The sequence below is a fragment of the Malania oleifera genome, chromosome 9 (assembly GCF_029873635.1).
Source record: "Malania oleifera isolate guangnan ecotype guangnan chromosome 9, ASM2987363v1, whole genome shotgun sequence".
Classification (NCBI taxonomy): Eukaryota; Viridiplantae; Streptophyta; class Magnoliopsida; order Santalales; family Ximeniaceae; genus Malania; species Malania oleifera.
In genome coordinates this window covers 83233034-83257349 of record NC_080425.1, presented here as the reverse complement: position 1 = coordinate 83257349, position 24316 = coordinate 83233034, and the positions used below count along the sequence as shown (strand labels likewise).

Here is a 24316-nt window from a genome sequence, read left to right as displayed (position 1 = left end):
GACTGGTTTAATGCCCATATTAGCTAACTAGCATGTTTTGAAGTGTGTTACTATTGTTGATTGGGCATTCAATGGGGTTACATTTTCAGCATTGCAGAGGGTTATAAAACAACACAGTGCAGCATTTCATCGCTCAATTCCTTACAAGAAGAAGATGAAGGCGGGTTATGGATCAATCCAATTACGGAAAACTGCAAGCTTGTTTGGTTTACTTGATCTTGTGGACTCTGTTGATGTAGTTGAATCTGAAGATCCACTTCCAATGGAGTCTGTAGGTCAGGTGCTTGAAAATTTTCTTGTTCTTCCTCTCTCTCTCTCTCTCTGTAAGAAGTTCCATTGTGTACATGTTTTATTTATCCTAATCACTGAGCGATGTATTTTGACTTTTTTTCCCCTTTTTTCTTAACTTTCAGATGTTTGGATTTCTTTTGTATATAACTGGATACACTGCAATGGACAGCATCAGTACTCTATTCATACCAAAGGTACATCTTCCTTTCCTCGATGTTTAACTACTGATTTGTTTAATGATTTTGTAGACCTTCCAAATTTCTGTTATAGAAGATTTAAATATAATCTTGTGCTGCTCCGTTGTCTTGTCTTTAGAATATAAGGTGTGATAGGAACCACCCATAGATAATTTTAGGGATCATATTCTACTCAAAGATTAAGCAATTAAGGATTTTGCTTTAATTATGAGAGATGGATATTTCAGGAATTTTATTTAATTTAGGTGTTATTTTGGGTATTCTTAGTTACTTTGGGATTATTTTGTAATATTTCATTAATTAATTTAACATTTTTTTATTTTCCTAAAAATATCGACATATTCGCTTATGGATGCATGGGATTTGAAAATTGGATGACTAATTTCTTATCACCTTCACCCCTCTCTCTCTCTCTCTCTCTCTCTCTCATCAATTGGTATCACAGCATACTTCATTCCATGGTTCTACCCATAGGCCCTCCATTCCCACCACCATGCTCACTGCTGAGCCACTATCTCCGCTGCAGGCCATCAATCCATGTACATAGAGCCTTTGCAATCCAAATCTCAACCCATTGTTCAATCTCACAAAAATAAGAAAGAGAAAATTTTCATTTTTTCTGTGACAGGAAGGCAGGGTATCAGGACAGGAGAAAAAAGTTGTGTTGCCTAGTTCTGACCCAAAGCTTGTCGTGTGAAAAGGATATTCTTCCTCAGACATTTGCCTGAAATTTCTTGGACCCATGCCAGATTCTCCTATGTCTTCCAGGATTCTTCATTGTTAAAAGCCCTTCAAGCCATCATTGATCCCTCCTTCCACTATTGCACCCCTTTGTTGCTGCCTCTTCCTATTTCCACTCTTATCTTTGAACTATCATCACAATCCCATTGTTCAAGCCTTAAGCCCTCTTCAATTCCAAGTCTGTTTCATGAGTGAGAGACTCCTCTGCAATTTCCAAGCCCATTTTATTCCCTTAACCTTGCCTATTTCTTATTTCCCTAGTTGAACAATGTCCACTAGACCTATTTACCCAAGCCCGTCTGACAGGATATTTTAACCAAGTGAGAAGAGATTTTTCCTGCTCATAAGAGAAGCTTCAGTTTTGCCTGAGAAGTTAATTGATTGATTGCCATTGCACATCAGAGAGATATCTTAATTTCCAAGGTTGGATTTTAACTGTGTCTGCATTTTTTTTTTTTTTGAAAATATAGAAGAGAAATTGAATTTGATTTCTACGAATTGAGGATTTTCTGCGCAATTTTCAGAACACTGAGAAGAAATTGATCCAGCCTGCATCAGTTCCAAATATGCTGCAATATTTTGGAGTATTTCTGCAAGAGACTGGGTCGATTTCTAAGAAATTTCAGAAAAGGCTAACATAGACTAGAAGCACGCTTGTAGTTGTAGGCACTTGGTAAGGTTGCATGGACCTTGGTATGTGCTTGTACTCCTTTGAAATTAATTCATTGTTTATTATCTAATTGTTAATCTTGGATATTTGTTCTATTGTCCATACCTTTGTGCGTTCCTGATTCTTACTCTACAATATAAAAGAAAATCATCCCCATATTTTTGCCTCAAATCTTAATTAGGATTATTTCACTTTTATTTTTAAACCCGTACTTTATTTATTCCAAGAGAAAAAAATTCACTTTGACACATTTGGTTATCAAATAGTTAGCACTTCTCAACAAGTGAATAAACTCATGTGTCCCTTTGATTTTGATGGATGTCCTGACCTTCATTTTTTCTTAGATTGGCTAGTTGACAAACAGAGCTATTTTGATTGGTACAGATTTTCTAATCGACAATGCATCCACTTTGTTTAATGAAGACTTGCTGGGTTGGCAAAAGAATGTTGGCAGAAAAGTTATAAGGGATATAGGGTATTTTGGAGAAAGTTGTTACCACCTGCTCTATAATCAGATACATTTCGAATTATATGCTACCTTATTGGAGACAAATAGTAGTTTGAATATATAAATTTAAAACATAAATTCTAGTTGCATTGCAATATTTTGCCACATTTAATGATTTCTCTTGTTTAGGGTGATATTAATAAGAGTATTAAAACTGTCAATGTGTATCAAAAGGTTTAAGACAAGAAATTGAGAGTCTTATCCTTTGGCAAAACATCTTCTTGCATTTTGGGTACTAGTCAAGACTCAAGAGAACCTCTCATGCTCTCGTTCTTGCTGGGTGTGCAATTATGTTTCCACTGTCTCAAAATTAGAGCGGTTCATTTGACATTGGCAAAATCTTGTATTGGGTGGCGAGGAAGACGAATCATGAAGGTAGATTCTTGGAACTAGTGTCAGGGTAGTTCCATTTTTATTCCAAGGGGCTTCAATGGGAAGAATTGGTGGAGATATATTGAAGTGTTGGAATTGGTGGTAGATGCAAAGAAAGGCCATGACTGCAAGAATTTGATCAAGAAGAAACCTGCAGTTGGTTATGATTATTGGACTTGGATGTGTTAGTGGAAGGTCCAAGTAGGTTGTGTAAAGTTTAATGGGCAGGCTAATGTTTTAGTCAATCCATCACTTCTGAATCAGACCTTAGATTCGAACCAGACTAATCCCATTGTATTTGTTAATAATCAGGCCCATAGTCTAAATTTGATTCATTGCTTTGGGCCTGAATGTGGTCCCTGAAGTTAGAGGACAAATTTCAGGGGTTGAGAGTTCATAGTGGCGGAACTAATCACTTTCATAAAGAGAGGGGGAGCAATCAGATTGCACATCCAGGTTCAAGGGGAAGTGGAAACTCCACCCTACTGCAGTTGCTCTGTAGTTGGATTAGGAGTTGTTTGCATCTTCTTCACTGGATAGGATTGAGGCTAGGGAGGAAAAGTGCAGTGAGAAAGGAACTAGTTCTTATAAGGCTAGGTGCAAGTGCAACAGGGTTTATTTGCATCAGATAACGATTCAAGAGAGTGGTTGGAAGAAATTTCTTTTTTGAAGACAGTTGGGGTAATCCTGATAGGATGACAAGAAAATCTTAAAGAAGAAATGTCGAGGGCAATTTTTGTATTGTGAAGTTTCTGATTGTTCAAAAGGGTATTATGGATGTAAAGTAAACAGGGGTAAGGAAAAGAAGCAATGGGTAGATATGTCGGATGATAGAGATGCTACTAGCGAGATGATGGATTGTAATTATTTGAGTTTAGGGAACAATATGAATCATATAATGTACTTGAGCATGTATCTCTTGTGCCACCACCTCCCATGGAATTTTTGGGGGGAATTCCTATTTTTAAAGATGATGGATTGGATAAAGAGAATCTGTGTATGAATGGAATTTTCCTATTGCTATGGAAAGGTTAATGATAAGGAGTTAAAAAGCTTGCCACTTGTTAGATAATTTTTCCAACGGGATGTTCTACCCATTTGGGCTTCTCCCAGAATGGTCATGGTTGTAATCAAGCCTATTCTTCGAGAAAAGGTGACCTGAATGTTTCCTTGCTGGATCCTCATAATGGGCAAGCCCAAATCTCTGCTTCCTAGATCCCAAAAGAAGAGTGCAGGGAAGTTGGACTTTCAACCTTATGTTAATGGAGTTTATACCCATTATCTTGTTCTCCAAGATGTGAATCAAACAAACCAAACTTCAGAGCAAGTTCAGAATGATGGCAGCTTAGTGGAAGAGGGACTAGGAGGTGGTGTGAGTCAAACCAACCAAGCTTCGAAAAATGATTGTGGTGTTAAAAATGCTTCTAGTTTCAAAGAGGGATTAGAAGGTGTGTGGGAAAGAGTAAAAACGAAAAGAAGTTGGTTTTTAGGGTGGGGGGGGATGGGGAGTATGATGTTTTATGTTTTAATTCTGATAGATTTAAGGGTAACAAGGTTTATGCTCGTTGGAAGGCTGCTCATATTGCTGCTGAGATGAGGAAGGTTTATGAAGATAGAAGAGAAAGTTTTGGTGAGTCAGTGCTAAAGTTACTAAGGAGAGATTGAAAAGGGAAATTAAATATTGTGGAAGACCTTCATCCTAAGAAGATGGTTGGGTTTAATAATTGGCTAGTAAAGGAAAGGAGGTAAAGAAATGGGGCAATCTTTTAGATTCAGAAAATGATGATATCAGTGAGTTTGACTACATTGGCGGGTTGTTGCTGGATTAGATTCGAGAAAAACATGTGTATGTTTCTGATTCTTGTGATAAACAAGGCGATTTATCATATGTTCATCCATCCCTATTGGAAGAGTTGGAGGCTGTTTCTATTTTTGATAGTGATGGGTTGGTTACTAATTTACAGCGCAAGGATGGAATTCTGCCTACACCCGTGGAGGAGGTTCCTAAGAAGGAGATAGAAGTTCAAGATCTTTTTGATAAAATGAATTTAAAGATGAGTGATATTGGAGGAAATGAAGTGCATATGGATGGTGGCTAGAGTCAAAAGATGAAGGGTCAAAGGTAATTAGCAAGTTTGAAGTGCTTAATAAACTATAGTGGAAAAAGGTTTGAAAAGAGGGTTCCTTGGTTAATATTGTTTAGTTTTATTTTGTTATCTTTCGTATTTTGTTCTTTTTTTTTTTTTTTCATTTTTCTTCAGTGTGTTTTTTGTTTTTTAATTGGTGGACTTCTTGTCCCTATACGTTGCACCTTCTCTTCTCTTTATCTAATATATATTCTTTTCTCTCTTTGGTATAAAGTAGTTAAAGGTAAATTTTGCTGACAGGATAATGGGTGGGATTTTAATGTAAGGCTTTAGGAGAACTCTCTTTGGTATAAAGTAGTTAAAAGTAAATTTGGCTTACAGGATAATGAGTGGGATATTAATGTGAGGCTTAGATCTTCTTTTGAGCCTTTGGTGATGTATATCTCATTTTTGTCCACAGTTTATTTCTAATGCAAAATTTTAGGTTGGTAGTGGCTTTGCCATCATCTTTGAGAAGACAGGAAGAGACTATTTTTTGTGTCATTTCCTAGTGTTGATTTTTTTTTTTTAGAGAAGAAAATAATTCTATTAATTCAGCCTGTATATAATGGAAGGAAGAAAAGTTCCTTTCACTATATTTGGTAACAAGATACTAATTACCACAAAATCAGGAAACAAGCCAAATATAGGAAACTACGGAATAGGAAACAAACTAATAGAGATATCAGGAATTTTCCAGAATCTCTTTATTCCTAAATTAACGTAGTCAACTAATAATAAAATCAGATTTGCTGCAGCGGTATCCCTGAAAATCAATGATCGGTTATTTCCACACTCCCCCTCAAGCTAGGAGTAGATGTTAATCAAGCCAAGCTTGGTACCCAAATCTTCAAAATTCTTCCTTGGTAGAGCTCTAGTGAGGATATTTGCAATTTGCTGACTTGCCGGCATGTATAGTAGACTAACTGTCCCATTTTCTATCTTCTTCTTCATGAAGTGGCGATCTATCTCCACATGTTTTGTCTTGTCGTGTTGCACCGGGTCTTTGCAATGTTAATAGCTGACTCATTGTCACAAAATACCTTCATTGGTTCAGAAGTGATGAAGATTTGGGGTAGTAAGGTTGATGTTCAAAGAAAAAAAACATACATGGAAGTGTATAGTCTTTTTGTAACCGGGGAATAGCATTTGTACCCTTTTTGGTTTGGAGAGTAACCAAGGAATATACTGTGGGAAAACATGTTTAAGATTTGTATTCTATGATGTTTATTTTATATTTATATTGTATAAAGCAGCTGTAAATAATGCTGCAAATCAGGCATGCTGGCACTGAACATGTGCCTGAAATTCTGGCAGCATTTAGGTGCTGAAAATCTGCTTGAAAATATTGCACCAGCTATGTAAATTTCTTCTATATAATGAAAGCAAACCCCATGGAAGGGTAAGACATTAAGACCAAAAGATGTAGACCAAAAATCTGACATGGTATCAGAGCCTTTTGCGGTTTTGATCTTTCTCTTCCTGGGTTCTGTGGAGAGCTTTAGCACAAAGAGCCAGCCTTGTACTTACAACGCACATAAGCTGTGCACGCCAGCCCTTGCCACAGCTGTTTTCAGTACTCTGTCCTTCCTACTTGGTGCTGTCACTTCAGTAGTTTCTGTTTTCCTTGGCATGAAAATTGCTACGTATGCAAATGCAAGGACAACCTTAGAAGCAAGAAAGGGTGTTGGAAAGGCTTTTATTGTTGCATTTCGGTCTGGTGCAGTACTGGGTTTTCTCCTTGCTGCAAATGGTCTCTTGGTGCTTTACATTGCTATACTATGGTGATGACTGGGAAGGCCTTTCTGAGGCTATTACTGGTTATGGTCTTGGTGGTTCTTCCATGGCTCTCTTTGGGAGAGTTGCCGGTGGTATCTATACTAAGGCTGCTGATGTTGGAGCTGATCTTGTGGGCAGAGTAGAAAGAAACATTCCAGAAGACGACCCAAGAAATCCTGCTGTGATTGCTGACAATGTTGGTGACAATGTTGGGGATATTGCTGGAATGGGGTCTTATCTTTTCGGCTCATATGCCGAATCATCTTGTGTAGCTCTTGTTGTTGCTTCCATATCATCCTTCGGAATTCATCACGATTTCACTGCAATATGTTATCCTTTGCTTATTAGTTCCATGGGTATTCTTGTTTGTTTAGTCACCACCTTTTTCGCAACTGATTTCTTTGAAATCAAGGCTGTCAAGGAAATTGAACCATCATTAAAGAAACAACTTATTATTTCCACCATTCTTATGACTGTGGGAATTGGAATTGTTAGCTGGATTGCCCTTCCACCATCATTCACAATCGTTAATTTTGGTGCTCAGAAGGTTGTTAAGATCTGGCAGCTGTTCCTGTCTGTGGCTATTGGTCTTTGGGCTGGACTTATTATTGGGTTTGTGACTGAGTATTACACCAGCAGTGCATACAGCCCCGTACAAGATGTTGCAGATTCCTGCAGAACTGGAGCTGCCACCAATGTTATATTTGGACTTGCCTTGGGATACAAGTCTGTCATAATTCCTATTTTTGCCATTGCAATCAGTATTTTTGTTAGTTTCAGCTTTGCAGCCATGTATGGTATTGCTATGGCAGCTCTTGGAATGCTAAGCACCTTTGCTACTGGATGGCCATTGATGCTTATGGTCCCATCAGTGACAATGCTGGAGGCATGGCTGAGATGGCCGGCATGAGCCACCGTATCCGTGAGAGAACTGATGCCCTTGATGCTGCAGGAAACACCACTGCAGCTATAGGAAAGGGATTTGCCATTGGATCTGCTGCACTGGTGTCTTTGGCGCCGTTCGGTGCCTTTGTGAGTCGTGCCGGGATTTCGACAGTTGATGCCTTGACCCCAAAGGTCTTCATTGGTTTGATTGTTGGTGCAATGCTTCCATACTGGATCTCTGCCATGACAATGAAAAGTGTAGGAAGTGCAGCTTTAAAGATGGTTGAGGAGGTCCCAGGGCAGTTCAACACCATTCTGGGTATCATGGAGGGCCATGCTAAGCCCGATTATGCGACTTGTGTTAAGATCTCTACTGATGCATCTATCAAGGAGATGATTGCACCTGGTGCACTTGTCATGCTGACTCCCCTCATTGTTGGAACCTTCTTTGGGGTGGAAACTCTTTCTAGCGTCCTTGCAGGCGCTCGTGTCAGGTGTCCAGATTGCAATGTCTGCATCATTGCTGGTTGTTTCCGTTATTTTTCAGTTCAGCCTTCATTGCAGAAATTTCTTGGAGCAGTTTCTGTTCTTATTTCTACCGTTGCCAGACTTCATTGCTGGTGGTTTCCGTTATTTTTCAGTTCAGCCTTCATTGCTGAAATTTCTTGGAGCAGTTTCTGTTCTTGTTTCTACCATTGCCAGCCTTCATTGCTGGTGGTTTCCATTACTTTTCAGTTCAGCCTTCATTGTTGAAATTTCTTAGAGCAGTTTCTGTCAGATTTCAGCAATGAAGGCTCTGATACCAATTCAAATTTTTTGGTCTACATCTTTTGGTCTTAATGTCTTACCCTTCCATAGGGTTTGGTTTCATTATATACAAGAAATTTACATAGTAGGTGCCATTTTTTCAGGAAGATTTTAAGCACCTAAATGCTGCCAGAATTTCAGGCACATGTTCAGTGCCAGCATGCTGCCTGATTGCAGCATTATTTACTGCTGCTTTATACAATATAAATATAAAATAAACATCATAGAATACAGATCATTAAACATGTCTTCCCACACTCCCCCTCAAGCTGGCGAATGGGTATTTTCCGTTCCCAGCTTGGATACAATACTCTGAAACACTGAACTACTTAACCCCTGCCTGGATATTTTGCAATTCCACGGGTTGTTCGAACAATCTCCTCCGATTGTGCTGTAGTGGTCATCTCTGCAACCTCCGACATTCTTCACGAAACAATGATCTCTTGGCGATTAAGGCCAATCACTCAAAATGGAAACCACCAGCAATGAAGGCTGACAGCGGTAGAAATAAGAACAGAAACTGCTGCAAGAAATTTCAGCAATGAAGGCTAAACTGAAAAGTAAAGGAAACCACCAGCAATGAAGGCTGGCAACGGTAGAAATAAGAACAGAAACTGCTCCAAGAAATTTCAGCAATGAAGGCTGAACTGAAAATTAACAGAAACCACTAGCAATGAAGGCTGGCAATAGTAGAAATAAGAACGGAAACCGCTCTAAGAAATTTCAGCAATGAAGGCTAAACCGAAAAGTAACGGAAACCACTAGCAATGGCAACGGTAGAAATAAGAACGGAAACCACTCTAAGAAATTTCAGCAATGAAGGCTGAACAGAAAAGTAACGGAAACCACCAACAATGAGATCAAAGATTGATAACTGCACCAATTTTCTGCCAACCGCATCGTCTAGCAGCCCCTGAAAGAACACACTGTATCCCATCTAGGAAGTTGGATGATGCAACAGAAGGCAACATGATTGCTACATATCTGGAAACTTCTGTTTCATTGCTATAAGCATAGCCCCAAATGTTGCGGATCAATATCAGCACTGACCCAACCAAAAGACCCTCAGTAATGGCAATTACTAACACAACACATACTGCCATTCGAGCTGTTCGTGGATGCCCAGCTCCTAGTTCATTTGAGACTTGAGTGCTCACAGCACCACCGAGTCCAAATGGGATCAACCAAACAATTGCAGCTGTATTGAGGCTGATAGACAGCACCGAGCTTTCTAACTTTGGATTAGGAAGAAGACCAGATAAAAGAACCATCATTTCAAATGACCACATTTCCAAGCAGATCATAAGGGCAGAAGGAACAGCCAGTCCAAGAAAAGGGAGAATATTGCGTAGGGCTTCCTTTGAAAAGCCAGTCCATGTTTTTGCACATGAGGAAAACTTGACAAAAGGTGCCAACAGCAACACATTCATCCAATAAGAGATGGAATTCGCCATGGCAGCTCCTTTGACTCCTAGGCCCGATTTGAGCACAAGAATCCAGAAAATGAGAAAATGAAGCAAAGTTGTAATACCAGAGATTATCTTCATTGGGAAGACAATGTTTTGGGTCTGCAGGAATCTGTTAAGGCACTGAAGAAGGCCATATGCGAAAAGAGAAGGTATCATGAATCGGGCATAAACTTCAGCTTCCTTTGATATTTCAGGATCTTGGCTGAGAGTCTTGAGAATGGATCCTGTGTTTGCCCAGATAACAGCAAGGGGTATGCTTACAAGCAAAAGAACAAACATGGCTTTCTGCATGTGAACTCCAAGCATGCGGTACTGCTTTGCCCCATAGGACTGGCCACATAATGTATCCAGTGCACTTGCCATCCCCATCAACAAGCTGAAACCAGTCACAGTTGCGAATTGAAGAACCAGAGAGAGCTAATTCACCTAGATGACCAACAAACATCACTGATATCATCTGCAAAAAATACTGCAGAAGACTAACAGAGACCAGAGGCCCAGCTAGCCATAGTTGTTTCTTCACTTCTTCCACAATTTCCTCTCTCCTTTCTCTGCTTTTCTCTCCATTGAAATCCCGACTCACAATTTCCTTCGGAGGCACGAATCAGAGGTGTGTTGAGGGAAGCCTTCTTGTCCTCCTTGTCCATTGCTTCCTGCTCTGCTTCTCCTCAGAGCAGAGCAGAGGAAGAACAGAGGATAGGGAGAGAGACAGGTAGTAATATAGAGGTAGCTAGGCAAAAATAGCAGCAGTAGGCTCTGAAACCATGTCAGATTTCAGCAATGAAGGCTCTGATCAATTTTTGGTCTATATCTTTTGGTTTTAATGTCTTACCCTTCCATAGGGTTTGCTTTCATTATATAGAAGAAATTTACATAGTTGGTGCCATATTTTCAGGCAGATTTTCAGCACCTAAATGCTACCAGAATTTCAGGAACATGCTGCCTGAATTTCAGGCACATGTTCAGTGCCAGCATGCTGCCTGATTTGCAGCATTGTTTACAGTTGCAGCTGCTTTATAAAATATAAATATAAAATGAACATCATAGAATACAAATCATTAAACATGTTTTCCCACAGTTTCCGTTCTTATTTCTACCCTTGCCAGCCTTCATTGCTGGTGGTTTCTGTTACTTTTCAGTTCAGCCTTCATTGCTGAAATTTCTTGGAACAGTTTCTGTTCTTATTTTGACTGTTGCCAGCCTTCATTGCTTGTGGTTTCCATTACTTTTCTATTCAGCCTTCATTGCTGAAATTTCTTAGAGTGGTTTCCATTCTTATTTCTACCATTGGCAGCCTTCATTGCTGGTGGTTTCCGTTTCGAGTGATCGGCCTTAATCGCCAAGAGATCATTGTTTGTGAAGAATGTCAAAGGTTGGAGAGACGATTGCTACAGCACAATCACAAAGGTTGCAGAGATGACTGCTACAGCACAATCTGAGGAGATTGTTTGATCCCAACAACTCGTGGAATTGCAAAATCTACAGGCAAGGGTAAAGTAGTTCAGTGTTTCAGAGTATTGTATCCAAGCTGGGAGTGGAAAATACCTATTCGCCAGCTTGAGGAGGAGTGTGGGAAAACATGTTTAATGATTTGTATTCTATAATATTTATTTTATATTTATATTGTATAAAGCAGCTGTAAATAATGCTGGCACTGAACATGTGCCTGAAATTCTGACAGTATTTAGGTGTTGAAAATCTGCCTGAAAATATGGCACCAACTATGCCAATTTCTTCTCTGTAATGAAAGCAAACCCTATGGAAGGGTAAGACCATGGTTTTAAATTTCCATGAAATTGTTGGAATTTCCATTGAAATTTCCGATTTCCGTTACCCTCGAAATTGAAATGGCATTCGATTTCCGTCTTGCATAATTTTTGTCAAAATGTCAACAAATCATTGGAAATTTATCAAAATCTTGAAATTTTAGCAAAACTTGTCGAAATTTAAACTATACAATGAAATTTTGTTGGAATTCAAATGAGAGATTTAGGGGTGAAGTGAAATTTCTCTTTTAATTTATTTTATTGAAACAAAATATTATTACAAATGCTTTTGAAATTATATGAAAAATTAAACTTACATTGACATTTTGTTTAATCATTCTTGTCTAAATTATCATTATTTGTATAATAAATAATATTTAAATGATTTATGAATTTCATTTGCGTTAACTGAATATGTTTAATGTACATTATCTTACAAATATGTTTTTCATACACATACTATTTTACAACTTTTCCACCTCATACAAAACATATATGTATTTAATTTGTAATATATATTAGTCCTAAACTTATATTATTATGTTTATTAACCATTTCTAAAGTTTCACAAATAATTCCATGCTTTATTACTAATTTTCGTTATTTTTTAAAATTGAAATTGAAATTGACATCAAAATCGAAATTCCGTACTTTTGGAGCTTTGAAATTTGAGTCGAAATCGAAATTTAAGACCTTGGTACAGACATTAAGACCAAAAGATGCAGACCAAAAAATTTGACATATACACTTGAGTGATTTGGGCTCGAGTTTACTTTTGTGTTGTTGGTGGACATGGACAAACACGGAGCACCCAAATACTTTGAGTGGTATTATTGAGACAATTCGGGTGTTGGGATGAGAGTGAAGGAGTTTACAAGGTGTTTGGATGTTTAAGACACGGGAAGGTATTCAGTTTATGAGATAAGTTGCTGTGAGTATGGCTTCCTCCCATAGGTGTTTTGGGACACGAGTGGAAAACATAAGTGATCTAGCAACCTCTATAATGTGTCTATTTTTTCTTTCTGCTACTCCATTTTGTTGAGAAGTATTGACACATGAACTTTGGTGTATAATGCCCTGACTTTGTAGGTAATCTCCGAGAATGTGTTTGAAGTATTCCTTTGCAATATCAGTCCTAAAGATTTGTATTTTGGTATGGAATTGGGTTTGAATCACAGTGTATAAATTTTTGAAGATTTTCCCAACCTCTGATTTTTCTTTCATGAGAAACACCCAAGTGATCATCTACAAATAAAGTAACTAGCGAGTCCCACTAATACTTTTGATACGTGAAGGTCCCTAGACATCACTATGGATCATTGAGAATGGATGAGATTTTTTATATTGTTGAATTAAATAAGGGTTATGGGCATGTTTAGCGAATTGACAAACTTCACACTGAAATTTTTTTGGATTTTTATTGCTGAATAATGAGGGAACAAGTTTTTGAAGGTACACGAAATTTGGATGATTTAGTCTATAGTGCCATAACATAACTGCACTTTCATTATTGAAATGAGAAACAAAAAAAGAAATTTTTGTAGATTGATTGTTTGCCTTACCCGAATCCGCCTTGTGAGTTTGTTGTTTCGGAAGATCACGAACCTTGAGGATATAGAGTCCTGAGCACATCTCAGCATTGTCAATCATCTTCCCCTAATTTAAGTTGGTAACACAGTTAAGCTGTTGAGTGAGTTTGCTAATAGAAAGTAAAGTGCAATATAAGTTTGGGACTAAGAGGACGGAGTTTAGGGTGAGGTTCTTTGATATAACCACAAAACCTGTTTTTGTTACTCTTGAGAGAGACCCATCTGCAATTCTGATAGAAAAATTTTCATGACATGGACTATAAGGATTAAAAATCCTTGCAACTCCAGTCATGTAATTGGAGGCTCCTCAATCCACAATCCACGGGCTGATTTTCTCTTTTGTTGCACTGAGAGTGTTTCAAAAATTACCTTTGTGAGCCAAGGATCTGGTTCCAATGACTGAGGTATTGGAGGATTGTTGCTGATTGATCGATTTTTGCAAAAGTTCCATTTGTTCTTTGCTGAATAGACTCTGTTTTGGGTGTGTGTGGTTCTCGTCACAAGAGGCCATATGTACACGACTTTCTCTGTTGTTGAATGGACGTGAGGGCTTCCAATCGGCGGGTTTTCCATGAATCTTCTAGTAGGTCTTGTAACAACCTGCTTAATTAAATGGGTTTTTTTTTATTTTTATATACTATAATATTCTACATGCACTGATACCATACTGAAGAAAACCCAATCATAAACCTAAGTAGCGAAAAGCATAAACTGAATAGACATGGCCATATCATACAATATCAATACCAGAGTGCTACCATGTTTTTCCCAAAATATACACATATATCTGTTTCTCCAAAAATTCCCTCAACTATACTGGGATGTACAAAAACACTCCCAAAAAAAAACATACCCACTCTCTGGCAGGGCACTACTGAAGCCCTTTATTTGCGAGCTTGGTTTGCTCGCCTACCTGGATCACCTGAAAAATATATCAACACTGGGATGAGCCAACGCTTAGTAAGGAAAAATATGCTATTGCTAGTGTGTGGCAAATGAGCTACTATATATATCATGAAATCTGTTTTCATATACACATGAATAACTGAGTACAAAAGTACAGTACAAATAATAGAATACACCACCCATTTTCCCTATTGCTTAACATGATAGTATTATGGTTATAATTCAAATACTTCTAGTGTACATAAGTATAGTCCCTGTTATTGTAAATCCGTACGTATGTAGTAGTAACTGAATCTGTTCCCTGTGACTATCTGTGTCATGACTTGCCCCCCCTCATGACAGGGTTGTACGGCCCGTAGGCTGGATTTACCCTGGCTGGCCGACCAGGAATAAATCACTGAACTCCGTCAGTCAACCTACCCACCTCAACCTATATCTGGATGGGGAGCCTAACCTCTTCAAGAGCCTAGGTGGTCGACCTTACCGCGTATTATCTGAATAGGTGGTTGCACTAAATAAGTAACATAGTATCTATAGCAACGGTACCGTGCTCTGTAGCTACAAGTCCAACAGGGTCTGATATCATATAATATATTTCTATATATACATATATCTATCTGATTTGTCATGATTCTGAAGTACTGAAATAATCATGATGCTGCATAAACTGTAACTGTAATTCATACGTAATACTGAGAACTGAATAATCATAATACTGAAGCTGCATGATCATAATACTGAAATTCATGTAATTATGGTACTGAGATCTGTATAATCATGATACTAAAATCCATAAAATCATGGTACTGAAATTCGCATAATCATAATACTGAAATTCATAAAATCATGAAACTAAATTCGTAAAACATATCCCCGTACCATATACATATTCACAAGTCACACCATACTAAATACATAATTTTCGTAATTAAATAAACTGTATCATATTTTAAGAAATGCCTTGTATAACATATTTCCCTTACCTGACTACTGGAAAGCTCCTAGGGAATACAAGCCTAACACCCATAGGGCCTCCTACAAAACACCCTGAAACCAACATATGCCAGAACATAATATCAGTATTTTTCCGTCTATATCATTTCCTATAACTGCCAGAAAGCCAAAAACTAACTAAAAGGCCTTACCCTGAATTTGGGATGAAATCCAACTCTATTTTCCCGACGATCCGCTCCGGAAGATTTGCAGAGAACTTCGCCAGGAGTATCGCGGTAGTTTCGGATCGTTGATCCGGCGACTGGTGGGGCCGGAATCGAAAAGAGAAGGGAGAGGGAGACGTAGAGAGAGAGAGAGGAGAGAGAGAGGCGCGGTGAAAATGACAAAATATCCCGGTTTCCCTCCTTTTATATTGCCAGATTCGTCGACGAAACACGTCACCTTGTCGACGAGTCTTTCATAAAATTCGTCGACGAAGTCCTGTATTCGTCGACGAAATTCAGAGCAGCCGGAAACCTTTCTCGGTATTTTCTCGTCGACAAAGCCCTGTGTTCGTCGACGAAATTTTGAAGACCTTCGTCGACGAGACCCTGTGTTCGTTGACGAAGCTGGGCAATTTCCTGAAATTATTTTTATTCTCCAAAATGCAATGTCGTCGACGAAGTCTACGGCCTCCTTCTGTTTCTGTTTCTATTTTCTCTCCCTCTTTATTTAAATTCTATTATTTTCCGGGTTACTACAGGTTTCCTTGGTGTGACCAGTCTTCCAGCAGTGATCGCACCAAGGTCTTTTTTTTTAGGTCTGTTGTCTCCTGCTTGATGTTGAGGCCCTTGAACCGAGAGTGCAGATCGTTCAGGGCTGTGAGCCGTAGTTGGTGGTCCCATCATCACTTTCTTTCGACTCACTTTCATGCGAATTTTTGAAAATGCCTCTCGAATACTAGGTAGCGGTTTCAGCCCCATGATTCTTCCTTGAACTTCATCAAGGTCCTTGTTGAGGCCCAATGGAAACTTATAGTCTTTTCTTTTCATGATTTTCCAATATTTGATTCCATCTTTTGGGCAATTCCAATTGTATTCTTCAAACACGTCTAATTGCTACCAATTCTGTGTGAGAGTGTTGAAGTATTGAGTGACCGTGAGATCTCCTTGGTGTAGATCATGAAGAATACTTTCAACAGCGAACAGTTTGGATGAGTTATCAAAGCTAGAATACATTTCTTTGGCTGCATCCTAGATGTCCTTTGCGGTCACATATAATAGGAAATTTTCTCCTATTTCGTTTGTCATTGGGTTGATAAGCTAGGAAATCACCAAGTTGTTCTCTAACTTCCATGTTCAGTACTTCAGATCTTCTTTGCTTGGTGGGGCTGCTACTCTGGTGAGGTAGTCATCTCTTCCCTTTCCGCAAATGAACATCATTACTAATTGTGTCCACTAAAGATAATTCTGTCCATTGAGTTTGTGCCCTGTAATGGGCAGAAGATTGCCATCTAATCCTCCATTGCTGCCTGTGGCTGAGGTCTCAGGATGGGAGGTGACTTCGGAGAAGGATTGACTTTGCCAAACCTTTGTCGTCCCGGATTTTGTCATGTATCTACGGTTCAGAGGTGGCTTTGATACCATGTTGATTTTTTTTTTAAACTTTTTTTCAGAGAAGAAAATAATTCTCTTATTTTTTATGATAAATGTACAACCTGTATATAATGGAAGGAAGAAAAGTTCCTTTCACTATATTTGGTAACAAGATACTAACTGCCACAAAATCAGGAAACTAACCAAATATAGGAAACCTACAAAATAGGAAACAAACTAATAGAGATATCAGGAATTTTCTAGAATCTCTTTATTCCTAAATTAACATAGTCAATGAATAATAAAATCAGAATTGCTGCCGCGGTATTCCCGAAAATCAGGGATCGGGTATTTCCACACCTAGTTTATATCATCTTTCTTCATTTTGTGAAGTGTTTGTGTGTGTGTGTGTGTGTGTTTTTTTTTTTTCTTCTAAAACAAGAAGAAGCCTTAAGTCCCACTTGGTGGGCTGGCTATATGAATCCTTTTTTGCCAATTTACCGAATTGAGAGGATTTTCCTCCTCTGGCTTAGGAGCTATTAAATTCATCTTCACTACCTCTTTTCAGGTTATTTTAGGTCTACGCCTACCCCTTTTAGTATCAGAAACGATAACTAACTCACTTCTCCTCAAGGTGTCCCTCTCTTATCTTGCCTTTGACCAATGCTATACCTAGTTTATTGTGTATATGTTCGTTCCTTAATTTACCTTGTAATGTTATACCACTCATCCACCTTAACATTTGTATTTCGACAACTTTTATTTTTTGTACATGTTTTTTCTTAGTTGCCTAACATTCTCATCCATAAAAAATGACTGGCCTTAGAGCCATCTTATAGAACTTTCCTTTTAATTTTAAGGGTATTCTACAATCAAACAACATAACTAACGCACTCCTTCATTTTATTCAATCTACTTTAACTCTATGTATTACATCCTCTTCAATTTCCCCTTCTGCTCACATAATAGATCCAATATATTGAAATCTACTATGACTGTTAATTTTTTGATTATCAAATTTAATATTCTTTCCAATAACCTCCCTTTACATTACTGAAATTATATTTCCTATATATTGTCTTATTCCTATTTATACTAAAACCTTTAGACTCTAAAATGGCTCCATAGTTCTTATGTAGATTCCACACCACTCTTACTTTCATCAATAAAACAAATATCATTTGCAAACAACATACACCAATGGATCACATTTTGGATATTCCTAGTGACTTCATCAATCACTAAAGCAAAAAGTAAGGACTCAAACTAGAACCTTGATATACACCTATTGTGATTGGAAATTCTCTAGACCCTTTTCCTACAATCCTTATGCTAGTCATCACTCTATCATACATATCTGACCTCAGTATATCTATTGTAGACTCCCTTCTTTTGTAAAACCCACCAAAGAACTTCCGCAGGTATCATAGGCTTTCTCTAGGTAAAAACCATATGCAAGTCCCTCATTTTTCCCTTAGATTTTTTCATTTACCTTCTTAAGAGATAAATAGCTTATATTGTCAATCTCCATGGTTTAAAACCAAATTGTTTCTTTGAATAGCTTGTTTCAAGTCTAATTCTTTGTTCAATTATCCTATGATTGCATAAATTGGTGGAAAAGGATTCATATAGCCGACCCCACTTAGTGGGACTAAGGCTTGGTTTTGTTGTTGTTGTTGTTGTTGTATATTTTCAATATATGATTCATAATCATAATTCCACTAAAGTTATTACAATTTTGAATATTGCCTTTGTTTTTGTCTAAAGGTATAAATGTGCTTTTCTTCCATCTTAACGGTTATTTAGTCATTTAGCATTATTATTATTTGTTAGAGTTTGGTTAGTAATAAGTGTGAGTTAGTTAGAGTATTATGGTCATTCCAATTGTACTTGACATATATTATAAATAGAGGGATAGGCCTATCATTGTTTTTAGGTCTTCCAATTTACACAATTATTCAACATGGTATCAGAGCATTATTCTGAAACCTAAACCCTAAATGCTACCACCACCATCAAATCCGAAGCCTAAAACCCAATATCCACTGCATGTCTAACATCATAGAAGAATTTCCAGCAATAGTATAACCCTAGAAAACAGCCAGCAGCAGCAGAAAGTCAAACCAGTCGCTGGAATTTTCTGGGTAACACTGCCAGTTCGAGAACGTCAAATATATCGTAGATTTTGCAAAACCAACACTGTTGTCACCCACAGACACTGCCAATCTGCCTCCCACCCACTGAAATCCCATATCCAGGCAGTGTCCCACATGCCCTCACGTGCCAGTTGAAGGCTGCCAGGGCCGACCCCACAGGCTGGTGTGTGAAGCCACTTTTAGGCATGGTTTTGTCCTGAAATCATCCAGCAGTGATCCAATCCCTTTATTAACATGTTATTGGAGATTTTCATGATGTTTTTTGCCCAAAGATTCCGCCTTTTATAATTGTTCATGTACGGAACTCAAGGAATGGTTGTTTGATGCTTCGTGACTGTCGTGACGCTGTTTATCAATGGTTATTGAGTTTATTGGATCTGAAACAGTGGGAGTTGCGGTGTTTTTTGATTCAATGTTTTAATTCCTTCCATATATTAAAATATCAAACTGTTGGACATGTGTTTTTCTTAGAGATCCAATCTTTGTTGTGACCATGCACTCTTGATAGTTCATTAGTTGTTGTTCGGTGTTAGTAACAGTCATTGGTGACTTTCTTGGAGCAGTGACAGTTCTCATAAACTGTTTTTGTGATGCTGTGGCAGTGTTACATAAGTTTGTTGGGGAATTGTCCAGGATAGTTTCGGTGGTTCACCTTTCCAAGTGTTCCAGTGCTGTGTGTTGCTTTCTTGGGGTTGTGTCTGAGTTTCTTGGTGCTGTGGCAGCCTTGTACTAATTTATTTGTGACTTGTTCATGGCGGGTCGCCTCCTTTGTGGTTGTTCTAATTGTTCCAACAATTAAACTTTTGATCATTTTTCTGAGTTTGTGAATGTTGGTATGGAGTTTGCAAATTCCAGAAGTATGGTTCCTTTGTTAGTCACTTGTTTGAGTGAACTACATACTGTGACTATATCAAAGGAATATTCAAGGTTTCTACAATATCAATCATCTCAACTACCATCTTATCACATTGCATCTTTTGCCTAGAAAGGTAATCCTACAATCTGTATGTCATCTAGTATCTTACCTACTAGTCCTTGGGTTATCGATTTTGCTGTCACTGACCAAATAACAGGTGCAAATAACTTATTTTCATCTCTAGTATCACCCTTGTTGATGAGTCCACTATTCTGTTAAGGGGATAGGAATAGTAAATCCTACTCCTTCCATCCATCTCTCTTTTGCTTTATACATTCCTAAATCTCCTTTCAATCTCATGTCAGTTAGTAAGCTTACAAATTCACTAAATTGTTCTATCCTGATTCTGTGGTTATTCATGATCTGAAGACGAGAAAGACAATTGGCACATGACGTGAGGTTCGTGGACTTTACTACTTAAGTGGCCTTCTCCACCCATTGCTTGCATATTCGTAGCTACACCACTTCAAATCCATTGTCACCTTGGTCATCTATCCTTGGACAAGTTGAAACAGCTAGTTCCTACATTGAATTCTGTGTCTAATATTGAGTGTGAGTCTTGTCAATTGGGCAAGCATCATCGTGTTACCTTTGCTTCCCAAGTTGACAAATGGTTGGTTAGTCCTTTCATGCTAGTCTATTCCGATATTTGGGGTCCTAGTCGTGTGACATCAAAGTTGGGGTTTTGGTACTTTGTTACATTTGTTGATGACTACTCTAAGATGACTCAGTTATATTTAATGAAAATTGTTTCGAGTTTTTTTATATCTTTTGTGTCTTCAATTCCCAAATAAAGATTCAATTTGATGTGTCAGTCAGGATACTTTGTAGTGACAATGCTAAGAAATACTTCAGTACCCAATTCGGTACTTATATAACTAACTTTGGTATGATTTTATCAGTCTTCTTGTGTTCACACTCCACAAAAAAATGAGGTTGTAGGGCTGAAAAATAGACATATTCTTGAAGTCACTCGTATCCTATTCTATCAAATGAATGTTCCAAAAATTTTTTGAAGTGATGTTGTGCTCACAACTTGCTCTCTCATCAATAAAATGCCATCCATTGTCCTTGGCGGAAAAATCCCATATTCAGTTATCTTCCTTGAGGCTCCTTTATTCTCCCTTCCTCCTTGTATATTCAGTTGTGCGTCCTTTGTCCATTAGTTAACTCTAGGAATGGATAAGTTGGATCCTTATGCTAACAAATGTATTTTTCCAAGTTATTCCTATACTTAAAAAGGATATCGATGGTATAGTCCTGCTCTACATTGATTCGTTGTCTCTACTGATGTCACCTTCTTTGAGTCTACACCATACTACTCTGATTCCTTGAGTTCCATTGACCATGATGAGTCCCTTCCTCTGCCTTGTCTTCTAGATCCAAACGTAGTATTTGGGCCCAATCCTCCTATATCTTCATCCAATTTAGTCCTCTTCACTTGGATCATCCTAATTTGCAAGTAGACACACGAGAGACTCAAGGGGGAAGTGCCTCCTCTAGCTGTTCAATTTCTTGTCACCCTCTTATTACACTTTTGTTAGTGCTCTGTTTTCTGTCACTCTTCCAAAATATTTTTTGAAGCCTTATCCTATTTTGGGTGGAGGACAACAATGGTTAAAGAGATGCGTGCCCTACAAGATAATGATACTTGGAATATGGTACCTCTTCCTCCTGATAAGTCTGTGGTTGGTTGTCGCTGGGTGTACAATGTGAAAGTCAATCCTGATGGCCCACCTTGTTGCTAACGAGTAGACTCAAGTGTATAGTTTGGATTATTCAAACACATTCTCTCTGGTCGCTAAACTTGTCTTGGTACGTTTGTTCATTTCTTTAGCCACCACTTGTCATTGGTCTCTGCATTAGTTTGATGCGAAGAATACTTTCCTACATAGTGATCTTCATGAGGAGGTATATATGAAGCAACCACTTGGTTTTGTTGCTTAAGGGGAGTCAGACTTAGTATGTCGACTTAAGAAATCATTGTATGGATTAAAACAATCTCCAAGAGCAAGGTTTGGTCATTCTTGTGCTGTAGTGCTTTAGGTTGACCTCCATCGATGTGCAGTGGATCACTCTGTATTTTATTGTCATACTTCATCTGGCAAGATTTTTCTTATTGTGTATGTGTATGACATTGTGATCACTGGTGATGATGCTTGAGGCATTCAAGACCTAAGTTTTTCTAACAGAGTAAGTTTTAGATCAATGACTTGGGACCATTGACTTCTTGGGTATAGAAGTATCGAGATCTCATACGGGAATTGTCTTGTCAAGGAGGAAGTATGTCCTTGATTTTTTCAAATGAGACGGGGCTATGGGATCCAAACCTGTTGATACACCCATGGATCCCAATAGTAAGTAGGTGTCAGATATGAGTAATTTGTTGCCTAACCTAGGTCAATATTGGAGACTTGTTGGAAAGTCGAATTATCTCAAAGTCACTTGACCAGATATATCTTCGCAACAAGTGTTGTGACTCAGTTTCTCAATTCCTCGAGTACAAGTCATTGGGATGCAGTAATTCGCATTTTAAGATTATCTCAAAAGTGCACCAGGGAGAGGTCTCTTATATGATATATCAGGATCAGGGTCACACTCATATTCACTAAGGGTGGCAAAATGGGTCAAAACCCAACGGGTGACCCGTGACCTGCCTGTTTAAACCGGGTTTTGGGTTTGATGCAAGATGACCCATTTATAAACGGGTCGGCCGGGTTTAGGTTGGGCACTCGCCGGGTGACCTGTATATCTTAATATAATTATAATTATAATAATAATAATAATAATAAAAAACATAACCTACCACTACCAGCCGCACTGCCCCATCCTACCCTCTCCCTCTCCCTCAGCAATTGCAGACTCGCAATCGCTCAGACATCCCTCACCAGTCACCTCAAAGACCTCATTCCTCACCCGGCACTCCTCACGACCTCACCTCACCCTACCTTCCCCTCTCCCTACACTCTCCCTCAGTCAGCAGGCGAGTCAGATGGCTGTCGCTCACTCCAAAAATCCCTCACCTCAGATCTCACGGCCTCTACGCCTTATGGCCTCACCTCATCCATCCTCTCCTTGCTACCAATTCAGCCTTAGCTTCTCACGGTTGGATCTTGCAATAAGGAGAAGCTTCTTGGATTTCCTTGCCGACTCTCTATTTTCTGCTATTCCTCTTCTCTCCTCCTCGATTCCTCTTTGTTCTTCCACCTCCCTTCTATTGCCTGGGGTTTAAATAGGGGGAGCTTAAGAAGGTGCGTTCCGATTGCCAACTGCTGCCTGTAAGGCACTAAGGTGTAGCTAGGAGGAGGACTGGCGGGTGATCGATAGTAGATTGATGTAACGACCCGGTCCTTTATACGGACCCAGGTGTCACTCTTTCATTACATAATATCTATACCTGTTCAAGATATGGAAACAACCCACCCTAAACAGGGACATATGGGTGTAAAACATACATAATAGTGATGTAAATGTTGCGGAAAAACATAAACATCCATTGGGATTTCTACTAGACTTATACCAGAGTTCACTAATACATCCATAATTTTCATATTTCGGACTTAGAACAATTCTCATTATTACAACCCTCCAAAAAGGAACTTCATCTAAGATTTACTACATGATTCAGATGCTTACGTAAGCTGTTCAAAAACAATCTCCTAATCCTTTTAGCTATTAGGACTGACACACTGATGGACCTGAAAACAAAGGTTGTATGATAGGGTGAGACACCTCTCAGTAAGGAAGAAGGAGTTACAACAGTGTGTGACTGCATACATGCATATTTTCATTCAACATTTGGAATATAAATCAAATATTTTCAATACAGTAATGCATCAGTTATATCATTATTCATATTACAAAATTCCCACATCTGTCTTTCGACCATTTAATGATTTATCAGATGACCAATAGCAAAATATTTCTATAACCAGTTTTACCCCGTGGCCCAGGTTGTGCACTGATACTCGTCCAATGCCCTATTCGTGCAGGCACTGTCGAGTACCTACTTACGATCTGACTGCCTCCATTGGCCCAATATCAGCCAATGGTTTCACTTTGCTAGCCGACCATCTTGGTACCCACATCGTTTAGTACGTGTGGTTGCACGTGTACATCTAACTACGATATCGTGTCGTATCATATAACAATAGTTTATTTCAACCCTGTAAAGAAAGTATTTTTCAACCCTATATCAATTGTATAGAAATAATCCCAGCGGGTTCAAACCGACGTCTTTCCACTCAGTTTACCCCTCTTTGTTTACTGATTCAGCTCGGTGTATCACCGGCCTCAGTTTTTCACATTTTCAGTATAACAAATTTGAATTTCATTCCCATATTCTATATCAGTAGTATAGAAAATACATTTATTTCCATTTCAACATATATCAAACAAGTTTGATACAAAAACCCGCTAAATGATAGAAATTTAATATACATAGTTTAACTGAATAAATAAAGGATTTGAGCCTCTCCTACTTTAGTATAAACACAAATAAACAATATTTGTAAAATTTGGAGATCACACGTCGAAATCCTCGTTTTTACCAAAAATCGTAAAATCGTCGAACCGGCTTTTCTACTTGGTAGAATTTCACAAATAAGCAG

The 24316-nt window shown here is 38.4% G+C and overlaps 1 protein-coding gene and 1 pseudogene across 2 annotated transcripts in view; one reads left to right on the top strand and one right to left on the bottom strand.

Moving 5' to 3' along the window:
* Positions 1-24316, top strand: part of LOC131164927 (beta-galactosidase 17) — a 93107-nt gene that overhangs the window by 40333 nt on the left and 28458 nt on the right. For both annotated transcript variants that reach the window (XM_058122484.1, XM_058122485.1), the window contains exons 12-13: positions 90-280; positions 414-485. In XM_058122484.1, the coding sequence (XP_057978467.1) occupies positions 90-280; positions 414-485 (263 nt within the window). The remainder of the gene's footprint in view (positions 1-89; positions 281-413; positions 486-24316) is intronic.
* Positions 9237-10492, bottom strand: LOC131164928 (protein DETOXIFICATION 16-like; annotated as a pseudogene).